At 39.0% G+C, this 20,581-nt stretch overlaps 1 protein-coding gene across 1 annotated transcript in view; it reads left to right on the forward strand.

The window, feature by feature from the left end:
• The first annotated feature begins 3,444 nt into the window (after positions 1-3,444).
• htra1b (HtrA serine peptidase 1b) overlaps positions 3,445-20,581 on the forward strand; it is a 45,496-nt gene continuing 28,359 nt past the window's right edge. Inside the window, exons 1-4 of the mRNA XM_052027655.1 lie at positions 3,445-3,725; positions 3,855-4,308; positions 14,804-14,903; positions 17,763-17,967. Coding sequence (XP_051883615.1) covers positions 3,873-4,308; positions 14,804-14,903; positions 17,763-17,967 — 741 coding nt within the window. The 5' untranslated portion in view covers positions 3,445-3,725; positions 3,855-3,872. The remainder of the gene's footprint in view (positions 3,726-3,854; positions 4,309-14,803; positions 14,904-17,762; positions 17,968-20,581) is intronic.

Below are 20,581 nucleotides of genomic sequence, written 5' to 3' on the forward strand. Positions count from 1 at the left end.
ACCATCCAGCCTCTGCCTCTTCTGTTCCAGCTGCCCTCTTTTTTTTTCCTTGTCTGTTTCTATCACCCTCCAGCCATTGTCTCCCAACTCCACCCCTTCCTATCCCCCACATGGTTCCATCTACCCATCGTTCCCCTCCTCACCTACTTCTACCTATTGCTTGCCAGCCTTTGCCTCACTCTTCCCTCTCTCCTCTTTATACTGACTCTCTCCGCTCCACTCAGTCCTGATGCAGGGTCTCAACCTGAATCATTGACCATCCTCTGCCTCCATAGATGCTGTCTGCCCTGCTGAGTTCCTCTAGCAATTTGTTTTTGCTCCAATTTACAGCATCTACAGTCTTGTCTCCAATAGTAGTTCATGCTAATTTTACTTTAAGCAAGAGTTGGTGCTGTTGTCATTCATTCAGAATATATGCCCTCATATGGGATTTGTTTGAAGCTGATATCTCAGTATAGCAAGCACTTTAAAAATCAAACTAACATGTTTATTTTGTCCATAATAGAAGATAGCTGGTTGTTGTAAGGAGGGGCTAATGTAGTTCAGCTGTGTTCTTTTAATATTTGGCAAATGTTTTTGTGAAGATTAAATTAATGGAATTGGTTTATTGTCATATCTGCCAAGATAAAATAGAAAAATTTTTGTTTGCATGCTATCCAGGCAGATCTTGCCATACATAAGTACATTGAGACAGTAAAATAAAACAATGCAGAATATAGTGTAGCAGCTACAGAGTGCAGTGGATAAATTGGGTTTGTAAGTCCATGTATTTAAACATGTTGAAAGTGTTAGAACATAATTACAGAAGTGAATTTAGAGGCTATTGTCAACACATACACATGTATAACTTGCAAGGTGCAGTGTGAATCTAATTGGTGGAGTGAAAGGCGCATTGCTGAAACCTGCAAGCAACGAGCCATCTTTCCCTGTGTGCCATAAGGCACATCAGTATGGTCTTGCTGTTCTGATTACACTTGCTGTCTAGACTTGCATTTGAAAGATTGCCAGTTTTATGAAGGAATGCTGGCATCTATACACCTGTATTAATTACTGCTTTCCAGAAAAAAGGAAAATAAAAGTGGCTATCTTGAAGTTTAGTTCTCTCTCAAGGTGACCTATTTCTACACTTTGATACTTGCAGAAAGAAGTGAATTTTCTGATTTGAAAAACAACTATTCAGCTTCCCCATTCTTTCTACCACAGTGAATAGCAAATCACATTTTTCCACATTGTCCTCCAGCTGTCATACATTTATTTGCTTACCTGCATAACTTCCCTATATCCCCCTTACCTGCACAACTTCCCTATATCCCCCTGAGGCTTCTCTCCATCCTCAGCATGACTTACATTCCCACTTGGTTTCAAGTCAGCAGCAAACTTTGATTTAATCCTCTCCGTTACAAAGTCCATGTAGATTGTGAATAGTTGGAACCTGAGCACTGATCCCTCTAGTCACAGCCTTCCAACCTGAGTTGGTCCCGTTTATTCCTAATGTTTAGGGTTATTCAACCCTCAATCATTGCTATACACTGTATTAATTTGTGTTCTAACCTTGTTCACCAATCTTTTGAGTGACTTTTTGAAAAGCCTTCTGAAAATCCAAATATACACATCAAGTGGCTTCCTTCAGTGACTCTGCTAGATGCTGTACTGAGAACTCCAATTGCTTAATTGAGTCTCGTCAACATGGATTTATGAAAGGAAAAATCAAATTCAATCACATTATTTTCTAAGTTTTAAAGACTCCAGCATTTTCCCAACAAATTAACAAGCTGGTAGTTTCCTGTATTCTTTCCCCTTTCTCCCTAAAATACCAGGGTTGCCTTTCTTGCCCTCCAATCTGCAGGAACCAGGTCAGGTAAGACCATGTTTTTTTTAGAAAAGTAGTTTTGCTTTATATTAGATGAAACATTACATTTAAGAGCAGAGATGACTGCAGGAATGAGAGTCGCTCTGGTAGGAAACTAGCTCAGACATGATGGGTAGAATGATGGCTTAACTATATTATTTTATGATACCCAAAACTCCAGGTGTGATTTCACCAGGGGCTTAAGTTATTGCTGCAAGGTCAGCTTTTGATTTACTTTCCTCATAGCGAAGGTGCAGGTATTCTGTGACTTCTGTACAAGGACTCCTTTGGAACATCTACAGTTCCCCATGTACCATTTTAAATAAAAAAGTTGAGTATGTTATTTGTAGTGCACCTCATTTTTTTATCCACATCATATTTCATCTGGTGTATTTGCTCACTCAGCTTCTCTGTATTTTAGTCATATTGCATGAAAATGGGCCCTTCAGCCCACTAGGTTGAGAACCCAATCCCACTTTATTCTCCTCACGTTCCCAACAACTAGGGATGATTTATGGTGACCAGTGAACCTACCAACCTGCACATCATTGGGATGTGGGAGGGAACCCACCCAATCACAGGGAGAAGCTGAAAACTCCACTTTGGCTCACGATTGAAGCTGGGTCACTGGAGCTGTGAGATAATGGACAACTAGCAGAGCCAACCTGTGTGGTACCTTATTGAAATCCTGTATCTATTCTACCAGTCACATACTCGACTCTAATGGATTTGTGGAATATTTTTATAAATCCATGCTGACTGCTCATTTTATTGTTCTTTTCTAGGTGTTCTACTATTACATCCTTTGTTTTTGATTTCTTAACCCCTAGCCAGATTGTGGAGAGTGTGCCCAAGGGGGGATTAGTTTATCTTTGTCATAACACATGGAATTTTATTTGCATGCTCAGGACAGTTAGTACTGACAGAGCCAGAAATCTGACTGGCAGAGGCAATAGTATCACAATTTATCCATTGACAGCACCACAAACAAATTTTAAATGATTAATTACACTTGAATAAAAATATTAACAATCATTTTATTTAATAGCTTCGTAAATTAGGATCCTCACACGTTCTAATTGACACCGAAATCGTGCCCCTAAATCAGACGAAAACCAATTATATTTGAATACTACTGGGTGCATCGACCACAGCTTTGGTTGCAATTCGTGATGGTGAAAGCTGCAAACTGAAATCTGAATTATTTCAGTATTATATAACTGGTGTTTAGTGGATGGAAGTATTCTCTTAACTCAATTACATGAATTTTTTTCAGACGTTTACGCAGCATTTGCGTTTCTGCCAAGATTCGATTTTTTTAAATATAGAACCATACAGCACAACTATACCTGCAGAGACTGGAACTAAATTAGGGGAGATGGTTATGAATGCAGCATCTATCTGTCGTGTACGATCATTCTGGAGAGAGTCGTAATTCACAGGCCATCACACTTTGAGCAAATACAATAGGACATAGATTACACCTCCTGAACAAGGAGATGTTTTTGAAAAGGAGATGAAGCATTTACATAACCTGCCTGTTGGATTCACGGTTGCTTTTTTTTTCGCAGCGCGATGTTCAAAGTGACAACCGAATAAGCTGCAGTTCCCCTGCAACAGGGAGAATGGAAACGAACTAATCGGACCGGCCGGCTTGCAAACCCCCGACGAAGAGGCGGGTCAGCGTGCCGAGAGGGGGCGGAGAATTCGCTCCAGTAAACCAATGGTTGCAGGCAGCCGTGCTTGTGTGGCGGTCGGCGGGTTTGATCCTTCGGGCTGTCAGAGAGAAGTCCCATCGCTCTGGTGAAATTGGTCCTCGGGATAAAGCGAGCGGTCCCTTGCCTGGGCTGGAGAGGACTTGTTTCCAAAGCTTAAGGCAACTCTTTTTATTTTTGCATTCGTACACCCACCAGCATTTGAGCAGGGTGTTTAATTTTATGTTTAGCTCCTGGGGAGGTGCGTTAAGGCGATTAATTAACAGGACATTCTTGAATGCACTTTGCAGCGTTGGCGCTGGTTGGAGATGATGCTGTTGTGTGCAGTGTTGGGTGCCTGCTGGCTGCTGGCGGACGGCAGGGTTACCAGGCGCTCGCCCCGCTGTGAGCAACCCTGCGACCTGTCCCGGTGCCCCGAGCTGCCCTCCGAGTGCTGGGCTGGCCAGGTGCTGGATTCCTGCGGCTGCTGCCCGCTCTGCGCCGCCGGCGAGGGCGAGTCGTGCGGCAGCCGGACGGACGTGGCCAGCTGCGGCGAGGGGCTCAAGTGTTCGGTACCGCCGCCGCCCGCCTACGCGGCAAAGAGGAGGATCAAGGGGGTGTGCGTCTGTGCCAGCAGCGAGCCGGTGTGTGGCAGCGACGGCAGCACCTACCGCAACGTCTGCCACCTGAAGGCGGTGAGTCGCCGGGCTCAGAGCCTCAACCAGCCGCCTGTCATCTTCATCCAGAGGGGAGCCTGCGGTCTAGGTAAGCGGTGGGCCGGCAGTGGGTAGTTTCCACTTAACCGGTATGTGAACACGAACAATAAGCGTCTGCATAGAAGTAGCGTTCCTATACATCTGCTCAGTTATGTCTCAACAAGGAATGCATGGACTTTTATCGCGTACTTTCCTATTCGTGATGACCAGTTTACCATTGGAGGTTATGATGGCGAGTCTGTAGAAACGAACGCTAAATAAGAATGGGTAAGAATGGGGCCATACTTTGACGGATGTGTCATATCCTGATATTCTGTACGTGCATAATTACATGAAGTTGAGTTATATAGAACACTACAGCACAGTACAGGCCCTTCGGCCCAATATGTTGTGTGGACATTTTATCACAAGATCACAAGACAAAGGAGCAGAAGTAGGCCATTTGGCCCATCGAGTCTGCTCCATGAGCTAAGCTAATACTATTTCTCTCTAGCCCCAATTTCCGACCTTATCCCCATATCCCTTGATACCTTGACTAATTAGATACCTATCAATCTCCTCTTTAAACGCCCCCAATGATTGGGCCTCCACAGCTGTATATGGCAAAGAATTCAATAATTTCACTACCCTCTGGCTAAAGAAATTTCTCCTCATTTCTGTTTTAAACCAGTACCCTCTAATTCTAAGATTGTGCCCTCTAGTCCTAGACTCACCCACCAGGGGGAACAGCTTGACCACATCTACTCTGTCTGGTCCTTTCAATATTCTAAATGTTTCTATGAGGTCCCCTCCCATTCTTCTGTACTCCAATGAATACAGTCCCAAGAGCTGACAAACGTTCATCATAAGTAAGCCCTTTCATTCCAGGAATCCTCCTCGTAAATCTTTTCTGAACCTTATCCAACATCAGTACATCCTGCTCTAAGATTTATCTAGACCCTTCCCTCCCACATAGCTCCCCATTTCTCTATCATTCATGAGTCTCTTAAATGTCCCTAACGTATCTGCCCCCACAACCTCTGCAGGCAGTGCGTTCCACACACCCACCACTCTCTATGTATGTAAAAAAAACACTTAACCCTGATATCCCCCTTATACCTTCCTCCAATCACCTTAAAATTATGTCCCCTTGTGTTAGCCATTGTTGCGCTGGGCAAAAGTCTCAGGGCGTTATGTTAGTTATCTCAGTTATGTTTGGATATGCAACGTGTATTTTGAGAGGCTTTAAGTGATAGTGTGCATTGTTCTTAGAACATGTTGTTGAATTACATGGCTGTTTCAAATGTAGACCACTGATATTTTTTGCTCTTTTTTTAGAAAATAAAGCAAAATTTTCCCGTCATTTCAATGAAATATCTGATTTGAAAAGGAACTTGTATTAAGCATGACCTTGAATTGCCAGTGAGGGAGGATGTTTTTGTTTCATTTCAGTATAAACAACTGAGGGATATTTGTAGCCAGAATTAAACAAATTTAATTCCCAAAGTTGGTTCCAGTAAATTGACTTTTTTTCCCTCAAACTCAGCACTTTTTTATGCTGTATAAATGTAGAATGTGCATTGACAACAAGCTACAAAGAAATGCACGATGAAACGCATTGTTTAGAGTTGGGCCAAATGATCATTTTCTGTGCTGTACATTATATGTATTTGCTTCTAGGTTTTCATTGCACTACTTTCAATGGAATCGAGAAAGAGTAGCTGATCTTCTCCACCAGGTTAATCCCTGGATGGTGAAGATGAATATCAAGTGTCTTAAAGTCAGAGCTGGGTGTAGACAGACCAATATTAATGAGATATAGTAAATAAGGTGTATTAAGTAGGTAAATGTAGCTGATTACAAGTATTCATTTGTGGTCTGATAGTTTTATGGTATGAAGTTGTGAACTGAAACTTTGAACTATTTGACTATACTATATTGACTTTCTCTCCAGATTCCTTATTTGGCTTGGGCAGAGTATAAATTAAAATATCACATAATTTCAGTTACCTGTTTTGATGAATTATCAGAATCCGGTTTATTATCACTATGAAGAAATTGTGGGGAAACTCAGTGTTAATAAAATCTTAAATATTGTTTGGACAGGGTGTGTTTGTGGCAGGAGACTTTTGGCATCCATTTCTACACTGTTTTTGTGATAATCATCTAATTGGATTGCAGCACACATTCTAATCTCATAATTACAAGTTTCTTGTGTTGACAGTCGGGCCTTTTATCTGCACGTTCTGATCAAGATCCTAAATTGGGTATTTCACCTAATGATCTTGAAGGTTTCAACATTCTCTGGGATATGTGTTTATGTCATCCATCCAAAAAGAGGGAAGCCCATTGTAACCTACTGGTTCATTCATGCATATTTAGCAAATGTGCACGTGACCCAACAGATAGATAGATTAGCAATAAACAAACTGCTGGAGGAACTCAGCGGGTCAGGCAACATCTGTGGAGGGACATGGACATTCGACGTTTTGGGTGGAGACTCTTCATCTGTCGACTGTCCATTTCTCTCCACAGATGCTGCTGACCTGCTGAGTTCCTCCAGCATCTTATTTGTTGCTCCAGCTGCAGTCTCCTGTGCCTTCAGATAGATAAAGTACCTGGGATATATGTCAACTGTGGGTGATAACCATAGCTCCAGAAAATACCAGGGAAACTTTATCACGTATCTTTGATTCAGAGACTCATTCCTTCATTGTCATTTCATATTCTGTTGTGACATAGTTGGAGGCCATTTGGCCCCTTGAATCCATACTGGATCTTGGCGCAATCCTATCAATCTCATTCCCTCCTCCCTTGTTTTCCCTGTAATTTATTGTCTTGCACCATTAACTTTTTGACAGATTCTCCTACCACCCACTTAAACCCAGGGCAATTCACAGTATCCAATTAATATCTCAGCCAGCACATCTTTAGGAAACTGGAACATCTGAGGGAAACCTATGTTATTACTGGGGGAATGTGCAAATTTCATACAGACAGCAGAAGAGGTCAAGATCGAACCTGGGTCCTGGAGCTGTGAGGCATACAAGGTACCTGCTGTGCCACTGTTCTGCTCTTTTATCTCCAAAATTGCATTCCTAATAGCTGTCAGGCACTTTCAGCATTTTTAACTGCTCTGAAGGTCAGTGTCTTTTAAGAGGCATCAAAATGTACTTGAATAATTAAAAAAAATATCAGTAGCAAAAATAAATTTAAATGCATATTAAAATTCCAGCAAATACTTTATTTTAATGTTTAAATTAAAATAAGAGCACCATCTTCTTCTCCACATGATCAGTGAGTTCATTCAAATGAATGGTGTTGCCATCCATATTCCAGCTTCCCTGACATAAAACTGAGAGTCTGATTCAAAGCACGTCCTCACTTTACCAGAACAGTGCTTCACCAATGGTACAGATGGTCAATGGCCAGCCAGCATATGACTTCCAGATGTACTGACATACTGTCTGTTATTAGCTAGCAGTTCCCTTTGGAACTACAGATGATCAGTCAGCGTGATTCAGTGAAAAATACAGACCAAGTAGAAACGTACTTTATTTCAATAAAACATTTAATTTTTTTTCAAGAAAGTGCTAAGCATGTTTTACTGCAGCTTTGTCATGATTAAAGTGTTGCATTCTTAAAAGAATCAAACTTGACAAATTGTTGAGGGGCCCATAACTTCTGGAGGCATTCTTCACAAAAAGCTGAAAGCTGTGCAAAAATTAATTGGAGGCAAAGGATAACCAGTTTAATATGTCAATGGCATCTAAGAAATTTACCCGAGCATCTCATCTGTGCACTCTTGTTTGCTGACATGGTAAGCCAGATCTTTATAAATAATTTTTTTTTATGATGCAAAGAGAAAATGAGCTGATCCACATGGATTGATTATCACTGACATCTCGGATGCATTTGACCAATACTAGAATTATTTAATGTCCAAAAGTGCAACTTGAATTAATGTTGAACATGGGATTTGCAAGTGCAACTTGTTGGATTTGCCAGTTATTAAATGACTAAATTTTCTTTAGGATGATTTGGCAGTATCCTAATTCAAAATGACTACAGTTGTGTAAGAGTCAGTGGAAAATGCTAACGTGGAATCAATCCAAAGAACATTTAAAAAAAATTGCTTTCGGCACTGGCTAACTGGAGACTTGATGCTATTTAAAAAAAAACATGTTTTGGTGCAAAGCAAGTGTTGTTATAATGTTGAAATTCAGCCAAATCTCACCAGTTCCAGGTGTTATAAAACCCAGTAATGGGGCATGTTGTGAATTTTTTAAGTTGAGCAGTTGTTATTTAATCTGAATGTTTTCATTGTTAGCTATTAATAACCACACACAGTCTGTTCTACAAAATCCTTCATGATTTTTATAAAATACACTTCAGTTATTTTACATAGTTTTGAGATAACATCATTAAGGGACTTTGAACTTCAATACTTAGCTCAGAGATCATGCAGATATTTGCAGTTGCTTCAACATGCACTCAAACATCAACCACGAAACTGGAGTGAGTGAAATACATTAAGTAGCAGTACATGTAGAATTTTCTGAACATTATTTCAGAGAGCGTACAGACTACATTGGTACAAAAGTATAAGGCTGGATGATGTAAATCTCAAACAGTATTACAAATTGCTGAAAATACCCAGCTGGTTGGGTATCTTCTGTGCAAAGGCCTTTTTTTTCTTGTGAGTGCATGAATTATACAGTCTTTAAGAAAGAGTATAATTAAGTGCTTGTTCGATGATTTCTTAGTACTGTGGTTTGAGTGTACTTCCTTATCTTTCTCACTTATTTTAAACTGTAGGAAGATTTGTCTAACTCACTCATTGTTGAGATTAAAAACCAAGCAGCTTAGAGGAAGAAGTCAATGGTGTCCCATTTGGAAATCCAAAGTAACTGATTTTACTTTACAATTAATATAAAATACCATAAAACTTCCAAAAAGCAATAACCTCTGATTTGTTCTCTCAGCACTTTGTATTAGCCACTCTGATGCCTTTAAATGAAGGTGCCTGCAATCAGTGCTGTCACAATCACAGTTTGTGGTCACCCAGCAAAAAATGCTTCAGATGACCCATTTAGACCTTCAACAGTATTGTAATTGGTACAACTTATGGCACCTTGTTTCATGTGGTGGTGCCCCTATTTCATTGATGTAAACTGAATGTCTGTGCAACTTAGATTTGTAAATTATTTATTCCTCATTGGCCCAGGCTTGCAGTAGTAACGACAGTGAAAGTGCTGATGTTTGTCAAATTGACAGTAACTTAAGAATTTCTGTGAAATCCTAAAGTTGCAGTCAACGATCCAACATGCCTTCAAAAGTTGAGTAGTTTCCTACCTTCACCAATGGAATCACTTAAAGCCAGAATCTGACTTTCTGGTATTTACAAAGTAATCCTGCCATAAAGATCCTGATAATCTTGTAAGTAGTCTGTAAGTCTTTTTGTGGACTATTAAGCTGTTATAACTGGTTGGCAAACTATTTGTCTTACAAGAAAAAAAGCTAATTTTATGGATGCACATTAAACTTTTCTTTCGTAAGTATATCAAACCTCAATGAATTTTGATATTTCTTCTTGTATTTGTATAATCCAATCATTAGCACTTTGTGAAATGTATGCTCTCTTTGAGACTTTTTAAATGTGTTTGGTTGCTCAGTTTGATGGCTTCAATGCTGTCAGATATCAGGGATCTCTTGGAGCTGACCCCTGACAGCAGATAGTGTCAGTAAAGGTGAGGTCCTTGACATGGTGATCATGTGTTCATTGTGGGATGCTTTGGGGTCCATGACAAGCATCAATGCTTTGCTGCGGACTGCAAATTCCAGCCTTTTTGGTTGCAATTTAATGGCAGGTATACACCCAAGTTTCCTAATTAATACTGCGTACAACCCAAAAGGGATACAAATGATTTCTGAGTATGATTTGTCACACATACAGAGAAAACTCCCTGGTTGTTGCTCATATCTTCAATAGCTATCCAAATAAGATGAAACGTATTGTAAAGCTGAAAGCAATAAAATATTTTGCATTGTTCAGCACCATTCTAAAGATGCATTATATTTGGACAACAACTTAAAATAAAACCTAAGATTTTGCTGAGAAATTGCACAGGGTCCCAATTAATGCATTGTATTTTCCAGATAATTTGGAAGTTTAAAAAAAAGCTGGTTCAAATATCATTTTCTAACCCTAATTTTTCATTTAAAAACCCACTCTGAAAGAAAGCTAACTGCTTGTTTTTCTGTGTTAGGTAACTGTCTCATTTTGACAGTGAGAGAGAGGAATCAACTGTAGAAATGTTGAATGATCTTGGCAGCAAGAATGAAGGATTAGGTTTGGACACGTGGTGAAGGGGGCAAGCAGCCAGACATCTTGCATTTCTTTTTAACCTTGGGGGAGTGGAGCATTTTTATGATTTGAGCCTTCAGCTGTTCCTCGTTAGGTAATAAGAACATTGAATAGAGATAATGCCTTCAACAGAAATTGGAGAATGTGAGAATTTAATAGAATTTCATGGTATTAATAATCAAATTGCTAAATAGTTAAAAATTAGATAAAATGAAATAGAAAAGCAAAGATCAAATTTAGAATGTGTGTACGGAGGGATGATTTAGTTTTGTATTCATCAAGGTAAATGTGTACACTTCTCACCACTCAGACATTTAGTCCAGTATTTTCAGTGCAATATTGAGGGTGTACTTCAATGGGAGGTGCCCAGTTTTAGACAAACTCGAGATGCCAATTATCTTCAGATCCATTGAACTGTTTGAGAAACTAGAAATTTAATCAGTACAAAAAGCACAGAAGGAGTTGGTCAGCTCTTCATGCCTGTCCTGGATCTTTGCCATCCTCTTACCCCATAGCTCTGTAATTTTCTGCTTTTAACTCTTTGTCCAATTTTTTTAAAGTTATTTTTCCATCTGTTTCTGCAGTCCTTTTTAAGTCAGTGTTTCCAAGATGAACGTATCTTGCTCGATAAATAACATTTTTTTTCTGCTCCTTTCTCTACTTTGTTGCCTGTTATCTTAATTCTGAGTCCTCCAGATACCAATAGTCCTGTAAGTGAAAGGAGTTTCAGCAAAACTCAAAGTAAGTTTAAGGAACAGCATTACATCTTCCAACAGGCGGATTAAAGCCTTCTGCTCTCAACATCAAATTTGACAGTTTTGGTTAATCAGCCTTTCCAGTCTTGTACCTCACATTTCCAGCACTTCAGGTTTTATTTTCTCTCTCCTGTTCTAGTAATGTTAGATTTCATTCATTGTCTTCTCCTTAAACCTACCCAAGATATGCTTTTGGTATTCAACAGTCTTTACCACTTTTCTTTAACCAGCACTCCCACTACACATGTCATTTTATCTCTTCTGGCCTCCACTTCATCACTGATCTTTTGTTCTCTCTGCACCTTCCCCCTTTCCCCTGCATTTAAAACTTGATCTATTTCTAACTTTTCCAGTTCTGATAACCAACCTGAAATATTATCTCTGATTCTCCCTGCACAGATGCTGCCTGACTTGCTGAGTATTTCCAGCATCTTCCATTTTAATTTTGGTTTTCCCTTGTGTCTTTCTGAAACCGCTCTAAATCTAAGGATTAATGCTCCTGAATGATCCCTTGATGAGCCTCACTGGAAAAGTTATTTATGTTACTTCTTGCAGGAAGCTGAAAAGCAGACATTGCATTTGACTATATAATGACAGTGGCTGATTCAAAAGAACTTCATTGATTGTGAAGCCTTGTGAGATGCCTCAGGAATGTGAAATCTTTTATATAAAATGCAAGTTCTTTCTCTTTGGTGATTGCACCACCCAACTAAATACATTCCCAGGTCAGCTATGGTACAGCTAAACCTCTCTCAATTATATCTCAACAAGGCATTTTAGCTCCAATCACTGAAGCATACCCACAATTTAAGTTTCCTCATCTGTCTTTTAGTTAAATGTTAAGGCACATTAATGTTTATTTTGATGTATTGTATTAGTTTTAAAGAATCTGAAATGAACCTTCGAGGACAAAACAGTGGTACAGGCTTGTTGTGGCCAATAATTGCATTAGTAGCTGTTTGGTCATTCCTCTTAGAATAGAAATTATCCAGATACATTTAAGATTAAACCGATGTTTTTGGGAGCAAGAATGCAGGGCATGCTTTTGTGTTTAGCGTGTATTTAGCTGGAGCCAAGTGCATTTGAAAGGGCAGTGCTGAGAGTCAAGTTGTTTGATTTGCGCAAAATGGCATACTTCTGGATTATTTTGAGTAGTGAAATATTTATGTATCTGATATAAAGATGTGTTATGGCAAATAGTGCAGCTGGAAGCAGTAAATTAAAAAAAAATAACATTACTAAATCAACCAGGGCAAAACCTAATGAAATGTACCAATATAGAAAAATGTGAGGCCAACTACTTCAGATTATATATAAAACGATTAGAATGGTACTTTCTTTTTTCAGTTGTCAAATGATGGCATCCTAGACATGGCTAACATTTGATGCCCAACTCTTAACTGGCCTGGAGGAATTGGTAGTGAGTCACCATGTTGAATGGCTGCTGTCGTCTGTTAACGAGGCTCCTACCTTGGTGGGAGATAGGGATCCCCAGAGTCATGACTTGCTGATGAAGGAACAGCTATGCTTTTCCAAGTCAGGATGATGGGTGATTTGGAGGGGAGCTAGCATTCCCTTGTGCCTTCTGACCTGGGTAGCAAAGTCTGTGGGTTTTAGAGTTTCTAACTAGTTGCTGTGAGTGAGAAAACAAGTTCAAGGGGTCTCAAAAGCAAGGACTCTGAACACAGTCTGGCAGTAAGTGATTTATTTACAAAAGACAAGCATGGGAAAATGGTAACAGGAATAACACACACACACACATGCACAGTTTATAGTGAACGTGGGAAAATCGCACCAGGGATGACACACTCAGACACACACAATCAAGGAAAAACAATATGATACCTGCCCACCCCTTGACTCAGTGCAGGCACAGCTCTATGCTACTGGGGACACTAACTAAAACACTCCCAACCCTTTAACAGTGCACACCTCACGAACGATTTCTCCAGCACCATTCCACGGTGCTCGGCCTGGAGTGAAGCAGATGGTCCCTCAAATGTGGCAAAGACAGCAAGCCGAGCACGTGGTGCCTTTTATAGTGCTGGAGGGCTGGGGGGGGGGGGGGTTCCAGCCCAGGTAATTTACAGGGGGCCAATGGTCAGGTGTGTGCTGATGGGTGGGGCGGGGCCTAACCTTGATTGGCAGTGATGTGTCTTCTGACCAGGTAGTGGGCAGTACTGTCACGTGACAGCCACCACCCTCCACAATACACTAGTGGAAAGCTATTCACAATGGAGGTCCAAAGAATAGTGGTGCAGCTAGTTGTGCTGCTGCCTCATAGCTCAAGAAACCTGGGTTCAATCCTGATTTCAGGAGCTCTCTGTGTGGGGTTTGCACATTCTCCCTGTGACCATGTGGGTTTTCTCTGGGTGCTCTGGTTTCCTTCCACATCCCAAGACATGAACCCTTGGAGGTTAGTTGGCCACTATACCTCTTCCCCAGTGTGTAGGTGAGTGGTAGAATCTGAGTGAAGAAAGGACTGTGAGGAGATTAGTGAAAAGGAAAATTAGTGAGGAAAAATTAGTGGGTTGATGAGATTGTTCTGTGAGCCTGCATAGACTTGATGGGCAGAAATAGATTCCTGTGTTGTATGGTTATGTGGAAAGTCTTTATTGTTCATGTACATAAATCATTAAAGTGCCATGAACAGGTACAGAAAATAATCAAAAGGACTAGTGGAATATTTAGTGGATTAGACTGCGAGAGGGGTAGAAGTTCTAATGCAGCTATACAAAGTATATTGCAGCTATTGTATTTGGACTCCAAAGTATGAGCAGAGACATTGGAGAATATAAGTGGTTAAAAGGGTGAATTGTTTGCAGTTTTCAAATTAGTAAGAGTAACTAACTGATAGGGTAGATGGAAGAAAGCTATTTCTGATGGTTGGAGAGTCTAAGAGCATTAAAATTAACCTTTCGTGTGAGAAGAGGGATCATTTCTACAAAGAGGGTTGTAATCAATCAGAATTCTTTTCTGCAATTGAATGATGATAATTTGAGTGATGATAAGCTGTTAAGTTTAAATTAGATTGATAAACTTCTGTTCACTGAAGAAACTAGGGGCATGGGAAAAAGGTAGATATAAAAAGTTATGTTGCTGATCAACCATGATCACAGTGAGTGGAAGGACAGGTTCAAGGGATTAAATAGTCTACTCCTATTGCAATATTTCCAGTACTTTGATTTTGACAATATTTCCATAACAATTAAATAAAATAATTTGCAAGAATTTTATTTCTAATATACACTGTATTTTTGAGCTTGTGTGATGTTACTTAGCATGAAATGCAATATTGGCTCTGTAAGTTGGATTCCAGCAACTGTATCACCCAAACTATCCTGCAATACAATTTTCCAAAATTCTCATATAGGATACCTAACCTGAATAAAATTACCTGAAATTAGTTGTTAAATTCACTTGTTTACTTTTTTTGCTTACAGGTCAGAATGACCCAAACAGCCTGCGACACAAGTACAATTTTATAGCAGATGTGGTGGATAAGATCGCTCCTGCCGTGGTTCACATTGAACTTTTTCGTAGGTATGCAAGACCTTCTCTATAATTCGCATGTTAGTAGCACTTATGCAGACAAGTGACCATTAGAAAACAGGGTACTGTCATTTACTGAAAAGTCTCCTAAAGCTTAAAAAGAATGGCAGCCATCTGTGAAAATATAGAAAGAAACATGAAGATAATTTCTTAGGCTATGTTTGCCTATTCAGACATGGTGTCTGCATGTTAGGTAAACTAAATACTAAAAATGCCCAGTGAGAAAGAGGGAAAGGATGTCTTCTGGATATAAAGGATTTAACAGGGCCAGTTCTCTCAGATAAAAAAAATCTATTGTACAATTATATTTGAGATGTTAATTCAGTTTGGTTTATATTTTCATCTGTATATAAATGTTTAAAAACTTTATAACAGGTATAGGTCAGTCAGGTTAGGAAGCTTAAAGCTTTAGTAGTAAGTAGGATTTCTGGCATGTTTCCAAAATCTGCTATTATTGAACAATTTCAAAATATTGGTTACTAATGGGTGTGTATTTTGCAAAAAATTAAATAGGAATAACAAGAAAGGTAATAATTAGGGACAATTTGAAGGCAAATTATAACCAATCGTATAATTTTGAAGTTTCTAAAATATGTTTTGCAACTGATAAGGTGCATTAGACAGTAAAATTCCAGAAGTCAATGTTGGATTACTTCAGCATACTTTACACAATAAGTAGAAATAAATTAATTTACTTGGAGTCTACTTTTCTTCTCTTTGTTCTGGCTGCTTTTTAAGCAAACTTATTTGTTCCTCATTTCATGTCTTCCCTTCCCCTCCTTTTGAATGAACTGGATGTTGTCATTCCTAAAGCTGGTCCAAGTCTGCTCCACCCAACACTGTTTGACAGACTCCTAAAAGCAAAATGTGACATAATTCACTTGCTGCACCCCCAGTCACTTTCCTCGTTAATGTTGTTAGCAGTAATATCCCTTTCTTCTGTAAAGGGAAATCCATGTCATCAGATCAACTAAAATAAAAACAAACTTCTAATCTAATGTTTTTACCTTCTAATGCTTTTAACTTCTTCCTTATATAAGGAGACCAATACTGTACACATTATTTCAGATATCATCTCACCAATGTCCTATTGAATACTTGAAATATTCAATACCTCTCACAATAAATAATAAGCCTGTTTGATTTCTTAATTGCTATAGGTGCCAACTAGTCTTGTGAATCATGCACTAGAACAGCAAGATCCCTCTGCAACTCAGAGTCCTTGCAGCTAGAGTGAAGTGAAATGTTAATTTAATTTAATATATTGCATAACATCAAATTTTAAACTTTGTATTTTGCCAAGTGCAACTAGTTTGCTTAAACGATGAGTTCCCATTTAATTTGTTCTCTCAGCTGCAATGATTTTCCTTCAATAGTCATAAAGCCCTTTGGGCCCCAATGTCTATCTTTTTGCCCATCTATGCTAACTCCATTTGCTTGCACTAGGTCCGTATCCTTCTCTGCCTTGTCTGTTTAATTGCCTATCTTAAAGTCTCTTAAACGCAGTGATTGTATCTGATTCCACCTCCTCATCTGGCAGTGATTTCCAGATACCAACCACTCTCTGTGTTTAAAATAAATCTTCTGCCCTCTCAAATCCCCTCTAAAAACTCCTTCCTCTCATCTTAAACCTATGCCCTCTTGTTTTTGATATCCCTACCATGGGAAAAGATTTTGGCTATCTACCCTATCTATGGCTCCTGTTACCTCTATCAGATCACCCCTCGGCCTCCTTCACTCCAGGGAAAACAAACCCGGCCTATCCAATCTCTCCCCATAACCAAATCCTCCAGTCCTGGCAACATTCTGGTGAATCAGGATCAGCAAATGACGTCACTTGTCCATCATTTGTGGAGTATATATGGTTTTGGGGTTGTGGAGGGATAAAAATTCAATGAGATATACCATGCACAACAAAAAAAAAAGGGTTTGTGTTTTATGTCTTTATTTCTGAAATCCTAAAGAAGCATTAAGCAACACCTCCAAACCCATGACTTCTACCACCTAAGAGAACGTGAGCTGCAGGGTGATCAGAACTAGCAAGTTTCCCTTGAACTACACACCATCTTGCTTGAAAATGTATTGTTCCTTGGGTCTAAGCCAGTGCAACACTGTAGAAGTACCTTCACCAGAAGTAGTGCAGCAGTTCAAAAGATGGCTCAACATTGTCTCCTTAATGGCAGTTAGGGATGGACAATAAATGCTGGCCTTGTAAATTATCTCCACGTCCCATAAATGAATAAAAGAAACAATTCTTCTCCCCCTTCCACAACATGTATCATGCACACATTTCTACCAGTGTGGCGTATCCTTCAATAACAAAAACTTCTTATTATATAAAAATATCTTGTCAATATTGGTGGTACACCCCTCGTAGATTAGTGACCAGGGGATGTTTTCCTTTTGTTTCATATATGCAAGTTTTTATTGCTATCCTATCTTGGTAAACTAGACTGAGGCAGCAATTGAGAAGGATTTGGAGTAAAATATGACCTTGACTCTTGGGGCATTATATTGTAGGACTAATAATTGGACTGAGGAAAATCACATTTGTATGCAAAAGAACAGGAATCTATGAAGGATATACAACTTCAGATAAAGAAGTAGTTTATATGGACTACTGCTAACAAACTGATAGAAACTTGTTTTTAAAAAGAATTGAAAAGTTAATTAGTAGTTTTCAGAACAAAGGTAATTAAACAAGTTTTGCATTCAAATATTATAGTGAGATGATGGTAAGTGTGCAGATTAAAGATATATGTTGCAGACAACTAGGGCCACTTAAGGTAGAAAAAGTAAAAATATGCATTTGAACCTGTATATTTCTTAATGATTGATTGATTTATTTAGGGCAGTTTATTCCAACCGTGAATTGTCTGTTGCAAGTGGTTCGGGGTTCATTGTCTCTGAAGATGGATTGATAGTGACAAATGCACATGTGGTCACCAACAAGCAGAGAGTGAAAGTGGAACTGAGGAATGGAGCAACATACAATGCCAAAATAAAAGACATAGATGAGAAGGCAGATCTTGCTTTAATTAAAATAGATACTCCGGTAAGTTCTGTTCTCTAGCTACTGTACAGGGAATAATATTTATCATCACACTATCTTTCATAGATTACATTTTAACATAAGCTAAAGCTACCAATTCACTCAGCACTGAAGTACTTACAAAAGAAGGAATTAAGGATAAAAAAAAATTTAAACTCTAATTATACTGCAAAAGGAAAGGAACCAAGTACTGAACTACGTGGAACCTCTAATTGAATTCTTTTAGTCACCATTACTTTTTACTTCCTGCTAAGGGGACAGTTTTGTGGATCGAATGTTTCACTCTTCCTTGGATATTATTTATTGACCAGTCTCCCATGTGGGAACTTGCTAAAAATCTTGCTTAAATCCATATAACCAAAATGAAATGTGTTAATTTGTGTTGTTCAAAAAGATTTTAATTAAACTTGTTTCGACAACCTTCCTTTTATCTTCTTCAAGTCAGGTTAATCAGACCTGATCTTTGAATAAATCCAAGTTGGTTTTCCTTGATTAATCAGTATGCTTCCAAATAATGATTTTTTACTGCCCTTCTTTTCAGTAAGTTTACCATCACTGAGTACAGGCTGGCCTGAAATTACCACCTGTTTCCTTTATGATCAACAGTAATATGTCAGCAGATCTCCAGTCTTTCAGTGTTATTCCAGACTAGAAATTGGGCAGAGCCTTCTTTCTTTGCTTCTTTCAATAACCTGGGAGACATTTCATCTGAGTCTGGTAACTTATCTTCTCCCAAAGATTCTAAACCCCTTAATATTTCTTCTCTCTACGTTGATCCCACTCAACATTTCATACACCTCCTGTTTCAATACAATATCTGTGTCATTCCTCTATTTTATAAAGATAAAGCATTCAGTGAGAAGTGCACAAATGTCTTTTGCCTCTACACTTGTATTGCCTTTTTTAATTCTTAATGCAGCCTCATCTTTCTTTAGTTATTCTCTTGCTGTTATGTATTTGGGGAAAACAAACACCTTTATGTAGTTACAAAATATCTTTGTGCTTTCCTTGGTTTTATTTGCCAATTTTTTTTTTCATGCCCTCTCTGATTTCCCCAGCATATTTTAATCCCGGCACTTGTAGGTTTCCTTTAGAGTAATTAAAATGTGGGGAGTGTAAAACAAAAAAGATTAATGTAGAATTAGTGTAAATAGGCGGTTGATGGTTGGTGTGGATTTGTTGAGCTGAAGGCTTGATTTCAATGTTGTATCTCTTCACGACTTTTGAGCAGAGAAACTTCTCTCATGTAAGTGTTTACATCATATCCTGGGATTGTGGCTCTGGGTCTGATGGAACACCCTTGCACCCTTTAACCCATTAAGCCCTTTCAAAATCTTCTGTTTCAGTGAGATCACCACTTGCTCTTCTAAATGCATATGCAATCTTCCCAAGTAGGGCTTCCCCCTTTTCTCAGTAACCAAGGATATTGAAGGGGATAATGGTAGACAGGCAATGACTAGCATTTGATACAGGATTTGTAACTAATATACACTCTTCTAATACACAACAGAAAAAGTGGTCTGATCATGGATTACAAGTGTAACTAAAGGTAGTACTAAATCTTAGGAGAGCACATAAAATTGCCTGATAAAAGAGTAAAGCTGAGATTTGGGAGTCTTTAAAATTCAGCAAAGGTTGACAAAAAATTGATAAAGGGAAAATAGAATTTGAGAGTAAACTAACACAAAACAACAAAAAGTCTAAGAGTTTCTGCAGATTATTTAAAGGAAAAGGCTAGGGCAAATGTGCATCCCTTACAGACAGGGATGGAAGAATATACAATGGATAGTAAAGAAATGGCAGAAAAATTAGATATGTGAGTGTCTTTATGGAGATGAAATTTGTTTTCCCAAAATGATAAGAGAAAATTTCATTTTTTTGTTGCTTTGCAGTGTTGATGGCATTTTTAAAAATTAATCTCTACAATGAAATGTATGAGGCCAAACTTCTGGGTAGAGCTGTCTGCCCACACTTGCTGTTCAGGTGCCTAATAGCCGGACACTTACCGCTGTGAAAACCTTTGACAGATGTTGCAGGCACACCCTTAGATTTGCTAAATGCCAAAGTTGTCAAATTTTTTTTTACTCACCTCACTGACAGTCAGAAGCATTCAAAGACTATTAAAAATGAGAAGAGCAAATCTTTTGCCCCAGTGCCAGTGTGAATGCCAGGAATTGCCTGGAGATCTTTGCAGAAGTCCTGGTTTTTCAGCTTTGGTGTCAGCCTCAGCTGGCGTCAGGATTTACTGCCCTGTCACCTCTGGCTACAGCTGGAGCTATACCTAATGAAGTTTAACAGGACCAGTGATCTTCATTGGGCTTCCCAGTCTTCAAGCTGGAAAGTCTGTCCATTGAATCTGAGCCAGATTAAACCTGGGGCAAATACAGCAGTGGCCACTCAAATGAATGGGAAACATCAGCTTCTGGGAAAAATTTAAATCAGGATTATTTTAAGTTACTTTGAATGCTTTTACTTGATTTTTAGAGTACATGTGTGTTTTTTTTTGTTGAATGGGCTTTTAGTGTTATGGGCTATTAGTAAAACTGACACCTAAGACGAGAGAGCGGAGATTGCCGGAAAATAACGAGGTTTTTTTTTCTCTTTCTAGCGTTCGGGA

This window comes from Pristis pectinata, chromosome 12, assembly GCF_009764475.1.
Source record: "Pristis pectinata isolate sPriPec2 chromosome 12, sPriPec2.1.pri, whole genome shotgun sequence".
NCBI classification, from domain to species: domain Eukaryota; kingdom Metazoa; phylum Chordata; class Chondrichthyes; order Rhinopristiformes; family Pristidae; genus Pristis; species Pristis pectinata.